Source organism: Cryptotermes secundus, unplaced genomic scaffold (genome assembly GCF_002891405.2).
Source record: "Cryptotermes secundus unplaced genomic scaffold, Csec_1.0 scaffold1971, whole genome shotgun sequence".
NCBI lineage: Eukaryota > Metazoa > Arthropoda > Insecta > Blattodea > Kalotermitidae > Cryptotermes > Cryptotermes secundus.
Genome location: NW_019744178.1, coordinates 56,428 through 62,698, shown reverse-complemented (window position 1 = coordinate 62,698; position 6,271 = coordinate 56,428). Strand labels below are relative to the sequence as shown.

Here is a 6,271-nt window from a genome sequence, read left to right as displayed (position 1 = left end):
CTTAAACCACATAAACTTTCTCAAGACCTCATTACAGTTACAGAATTCCCAGACACTGATTAAAAACTGTCATTCGTGGCATAATTCTTAAAATAGTCCTGTTTACACTGTTGTATAGGATGTTTAGATTAATGTGAATTAATAATCTCATATAAATAGAAATAAATATTTGTAAAATGTGCTCCCCACCCCAGTTGTCATTTGGTTTGCTTGTACTGCCATACCAGCCCCGAGTGGGCCGGTGGGTCGCAGGTACATTTCTTTTTTTTGTGCTAATAGTCATTCAGCTGTAAAAATTTGCCCTGCATTTACAGCATCCAAAAGTTTTCATTTTGGACCCTATTTTGACAAATTTGATTTAAGTCAACACTCTCACCCTATTTCTCAAAAGAAACTTTTGAAGGAATAACCCTTTAATCTATGCCAAGGCCCCTGTACAGGTTTCCAACAAAAATTTTCTACACATTTCTCATCTTCACTGAAAATTTAGAACTGCATTAACATATCATTACTGCTTTAATTTATAGGTTATGGTATGAAGAATTTTGCCTGTGTGTTTTCCATTCAAAACAAGAGAGGTGATTTGGAANGGGGGGGAGGACTCCCTGGTACCATATTCTTTTTAAATATCTACCTTAATATAAATATGATCCTCATACAGGCTTTTGAGAGGGGAGCTTTACAGGCACCGATAATTGTTGTTCTTGAAATTTTATAAACCGATAAAGAGTTTCAAAACTTTAAATCTCTTCTTTGATGTCTTTCTGTATTAAGAGAATAACATAGAATAAATTTACATTCTTATTTCAGTATCAGTTGATGAATCATTAAATTTGATATGTGAAAGTTTTTGTTGTGAAATATGGTAAATAATTTTTCTGATGCTGTCATTGTCTATAGACTACATAGCATTGACTGTAGAGCGATTGTTGAGTAGTATGGGAAATGATTTTGAATGAAGCAGTTGTGACCCAACTGAAGTACTGTGCCGATATCTGCCTGGAAGGACTGAGGAAAAGGTTAAAATCCTCAGGTCAACTGATGTCCTAGCTGAGATTTGACTTCCGTAAGAGGCAGACAATTTCTTGACCAGATGAACAACTATTAGATTCTCAAGAAAGACTTTGCTTCATGGGGTTAGTTAGTTTTCCAAGGATCTGGGTTTTGAAAAAGAACAGTCTCACCATTTCTGGGGGATGCAGCGACTGATCCCCAAAATCTGTTTTCATCTTGAGCACTCAGATGGTGAAACATTGAATACGGGGGGGGGGAGCAATAGTAACATTCAGGACAAATATTTATTTTAAACTATTCTTTTGTACCCTTGTCACAGTTTCTTAGGACCACTGCATGCTGGAAACTTATTTTATTTTCATCGTTAAGTGAACAGAAACTATGGTTTGACAGTAGCTGTGCCTACAGACCCGACAGAATAGGTTGACCTGATGACTAAAACAGAACAATTTCTGAAAGACACTGGTTTTAAAAAACTGGGATTTTGGATTCCCAAAAGAATGCTCTTAATTAACGTGTCATACCACTAACAGAAACTTTAAACTTCATTTACAAATTACTTGGTTCCTGTAAGGAAACCAAAGGAAAAAGAAGTGGCTAATTTTGAAATAATAATCTTTCTAGTTATGGTAATACATGTATTAACCTTTTAAAGAATGAATTTCTTCTACATAATAAATAAAAGTTTAGTTTGCACCTCACATGGAATACAATTACATCTTCGCTACAAAGATCAACAGTTAATGCTGTTTATTGAAGCAGTGGCAATTTGTTGCAAGAACTGCACAAAACACACAAGTGCTCTCTGTGGGTAGAGTAGAGAGTTTGAGGATGTTACAGCAGGTGGTACGTATAGAACTACTGAGCCTTAAAAGATTGACATAATGCTGACAAATGATTGCAGACTGGTATAAGTTAAACCATGAACCAGCAATTCAGAAACACAGATATATAGGAACGACAAATTCTTGTTGTTGTTTACTTTCAGATGATGCTCATGATGCGGAGTCATCATATGTTGACTGACGTTATTTTGGAAGTTGGAGGAGAACTGTTCCATGCACATAAAGTTGTTCTGGCTTCAGCAAGTCCATACTTTAAGGTACTCAATATTCACAACTGTGAAAATTATGTATGTAAGAACAAGTGTAACATCCATTGAGAATACATTAGGAAGTCTCAGCATTTGTTATGTAAATTGTTATGGCACTATTTTTATTGCAAGTGGGGTGGAACAGAGTCCCTTGTACTGTGGCCACTTCTGGCCTGTTGTACCAGCCCCAGATGATAGGTGAGGGTGATTGTAGCGCAGTTGGTGGAATGAAGATTGGCAGGGGAAACCGAAGTACTTGGAGAAAACCTGCCCCAGCACCATTTTGCCCACCACAAATCCCACTTGATGAGACCTGGGATCGAAACCGGACCATCACGGTGGGAAGCCAGCGACTAACCGCTTGAGCTATGGCGTGGCCTATTATGGCACTAAATTTAAAAAAAAGACTTACTTTTCTTTTACTCAAATTTTTTCTTTTCTATTAAATGGTTATATGTTTGATGTTATAGGTGTAGAAATTTTGTTTGGCATTCATAAGTTGACTTTTTTGGTGAAAGCAGTTTACATGTCTTCCATTTTTCTGTATTGATTATTATTTAATATGTCACATACCTGGAAACTTCTTTGTTATTTTTAATATTACATATGTATTCTTTTTATATGATATACAAAGGACATTGTGTTTGTCCTATGTAAGCTCTTCTGCAGTCTAGGCATGTCACAGTAGAGATTCTTCAAGTGTCACATTTGTCTGCAGTGGTAGTTGTATGGAACAGGTTCTGTATTGTGTTACGAGTATTTTTTGTAAGGGATATCTTAATTTTTGTCTTTTTTAATTGTTCAGTAATTGTATGTATGTAGCTGCTTGAATATTAAAACTAACTAACTTCATGGAGCTGAGACCTTCTTGAGAAGCTGCCAGTTGTGCAGTTACTCAAGAGTTTCCAACATTTTATGGAACCCCAAGATTCATTACCATGTTCATAAGAGCCCACCACTGGTCTCTATTCTGAGTGAGATCAATCCAGTCGATACCACCCCATCCTGTCCATGTTAATATTATCCACCCACCTACATTTTGTTCTTCCTAGTAGTCTCTTTCCTTCTAGGTTTCCTATCAATATCCTATATACATTCCTCTTTTCCCCATTCATGCTACATGCCCTGTCCATCTCATCCTCCTTGACTTGATCATTCTAATTGTAGTTGGCAAAGAATGTAAGTTATGAAGCTCTGCATTGTGCAGTTTTCTCCAACCTCCTGTCACTTCATCCCTCTTCAGTCCAAATATTCTCCCGAGCCCCCTGTTCTCAAACACCTTCAGTGTGTGTTCTCCCTTAATGTCAGAGACCTAGCAGCACACCTATACAGAACCACAAGCAAAATTAGAGTGTTGTATATTTTGATTTTTACATCTTTAGACATCAGGCTAGAAGACTAAAGATTCTCAACTGAACGGCAGTAAGCATTACCCAAATTCAGATCAGCAACCTCTTAGCATTATGTACAATAAATATCCTATCACTAACAAACTCTCCCCTCTTAACTGCTGATATGATCCTCTTATGTACAAAAAAAACCTCTACCTAATTCATGATCCTCATTCCCCTGTCCATAAAAAAATGTATATTTGTCTGCTGGTTCAGTGTCACCTCTGTCCCATCTGACCTCCTGTACTCCCACTAAATATAACTTACATTTTTATATCTCTTTCACAACTGTCATTAGCGAACCTGCCCTATACAGACTTCTTACATTCCACATACCAAATCTCATCCAAGTCTGAGGGCCTTTGTGACACTTTGTACCAAACTTATTTTTTATGGTGAGGAATTGTCAGCCTCACGCCCAAACAAAGCTGGAGGACCACCCCTTGTTGGCTGTCCGCAACTGGTTATTCAATGTATTCCCAGCTACCATCCATATCTGAAGGCCATCTCCACCATCCTCAACTTGAGGACGTGCCGTGGTGACAAGGGACCCACCTAACATGGAACTGTGACCTACATACAAAGTTAAATTTAATACAAAGCACAAATTCTTTGTCATTTACACACATCATAGAAGACAATGTTATATGATGTTATCATGTCACGGCCCTTTGCATTTCACTGAACAAGATATAAAAGCCTTTGCATCCATACATCACCTGTTCCTTGCACCATGTTAGTTTTAATGTTAATGTTATATCAGCTCAATTTGAAGTGATTCATTTAAAATCTTAAATAATTTATGTAAAACTATGTTAAAGTTTCTCTTAACAGTGGACACCCCAGAAGATGGCAGACTGTGGCTGAAAGTGCTGGGCCTCATAATCATTTATTAAAATCCTGGATACACTTGATGGTATTCCTGCACTTATTTTAATGTAAATAATGTATCAGCAGTAATGGCTTCTGTCAAGTACTCTGTTTGAAGCCCAGTATTGCCAAGCTTAGATCTCTCAACTGTTTATTTCTAGAGTTGATATACAGTCCTAGATGTTTTCATAGATGTTCATGTGTCTCTGAAGACTAAATTATTCCATGCCTTAGGGATTTAGCATTCCTGCTGGCTGCTGTACAGAGTTGAGTATTTTGATGATGTAAGTTAATAAACATAACCTACTTTCTCCCATGAACATGCATTTTCTTTACTCTGACAGCAGGAACATCTGGGTGAGGTCTGTTAGCTTTGCTTTAAACATTCTCCAGCTCAGTATTATACTTAATGATATACCAGTAATATAAAAAGTTCCCATATGTATTTAACACATTGGCTGACATGTGAAACAGCATACCTTACATGGTGTGTGACCCACCAAGGGCCTGTGGGAACATCCCACATTATCACGCATTTCTGCAACGCTCGCTCTTCGCATCGCTTTTCACCATCACGCGCGCTAACCAATCAGATTGCTTCAAACGATCGCATTTATACTACGCTCGGCGCTAGCCCGCGTCTACACAATTACGCGCGCTAGCCAATCAATTCTTGCTCCTCACTTTCGAGTTTGGCTCCGCCCCACCGACCAGCGTATAAAAAGGAGCGACTCCAGAATTCAGTTCAGTTCATTGATTCAGTTCAGCAGTTTCACATCAAGCAACTTCAACCAGCAGGCTTCGTCGCCAGCGCTCGGTCTTCGGAGACATCGGCAGGCTGCGCCGGGCACGACTGCCTCGGCCCTCCAGCGCTCTCACACCCGACTCACTGGGGCACCAGCGCCTGGACTCGCTGGTGGTCGTGTTACGGTCCGACTCACTGGACCTCTGGCGTAGCCACTGCCTCACGACTCCTACGACCGCGGTCAACGACTAGCCTTTCCACTAGCCTTTTGCCAAGCCTTTCACCGCAACCAGCCGTTCCACTAGCCTTTCACCGCAGCAAGCCTTTCTCCTTACCGGCGCGCGCCGCGCTACCTCTCCGGTCAATCATCTCATCAGCCACGGTCCTTTTCAGGGCCAAGAAACTGTACCGAAGAAGTGGGTTGTCATCGGAGTAATGACAAGACTACTCACGTTAAAGAGTGCCCCACAGGCCACACACCAGAAACCAATTTGAATACACATATTACAGATAACATCATCACCTGTTATCATATTATAAACCTGAATTGAGTTACAAATTCATATTGCAACTGGATCTTGGAAGAAAATTAAAAAATTATATAGTGACAGCCAATGGGTTAAGCAGAGCACTACTTCTAAGTTCTCAATACAGTCAGAATTTTTATTTTTTATGTTTTTAGAGGATATATGTAAAAAAAAATTACCTTCTCGTTGGTGTCTCCTTATCATGGTGAGGGGGTTTGAATATGCCAAGGACCCTGAGAGCTATACTAGCGGTAGCATAGCTGCTGGCAGGGCCTCCCTTGCTGGACAGGTCAAAGGGTAGGCATCAGACGAAGAGAGACACCAAAAACCAAAAAATGATGTCAGAAGCAGCGTCATCAGCAGCGACTTGAAGCATAGAGCAAATGATGCTCAAGATGGTTCAAGTTTGTATAGCAACAGGCGTGATCAGAGTGGTTTGAACGGCTGCTGTACTGCGATGTGGAAAGCAAATGGAAAAACTACCACCTTATCACTTTTCCTGGATAGTCTCTTTCCAAAAACAGAAGGTTGCATTAAGTGGAGGAACTGTTTTGGAAGAGACTGTGGACCTGTCGTCTGACAGATTACAGATGAATGAATGAATGTAAAATTTAATCAAAATATAACATAA

The 6,271-nt window shown here is 39.6% G+C and overlaps 1 protein-coding gene across 3 annotated transcripts in view; it reads left to right on the top strand.

The window, feature by feature from the left end:
• LOC111874626 (kelch-like ECH-associated protein 1B) overlaps window positions 1-6,271 on the top strand; it is a 73,063-nt gene that overhangs the window by 48,651 nt on the left and 18,141 nt on the right. For all 3 annotated transcript variants that reach the window (XM_023870269.2, XM_023870270.2, XM_023870272.2), the window contains exon 3: window positions 2,003-2,116. In XM_023870269.2, the coding sequence (XP_023726037.1) occupies window positions 2,003-2,116 (114 nt within the window). The remainder of the gene's footprint in view (window positions 1-2,002; window positions 2,117-6,271) is intronic.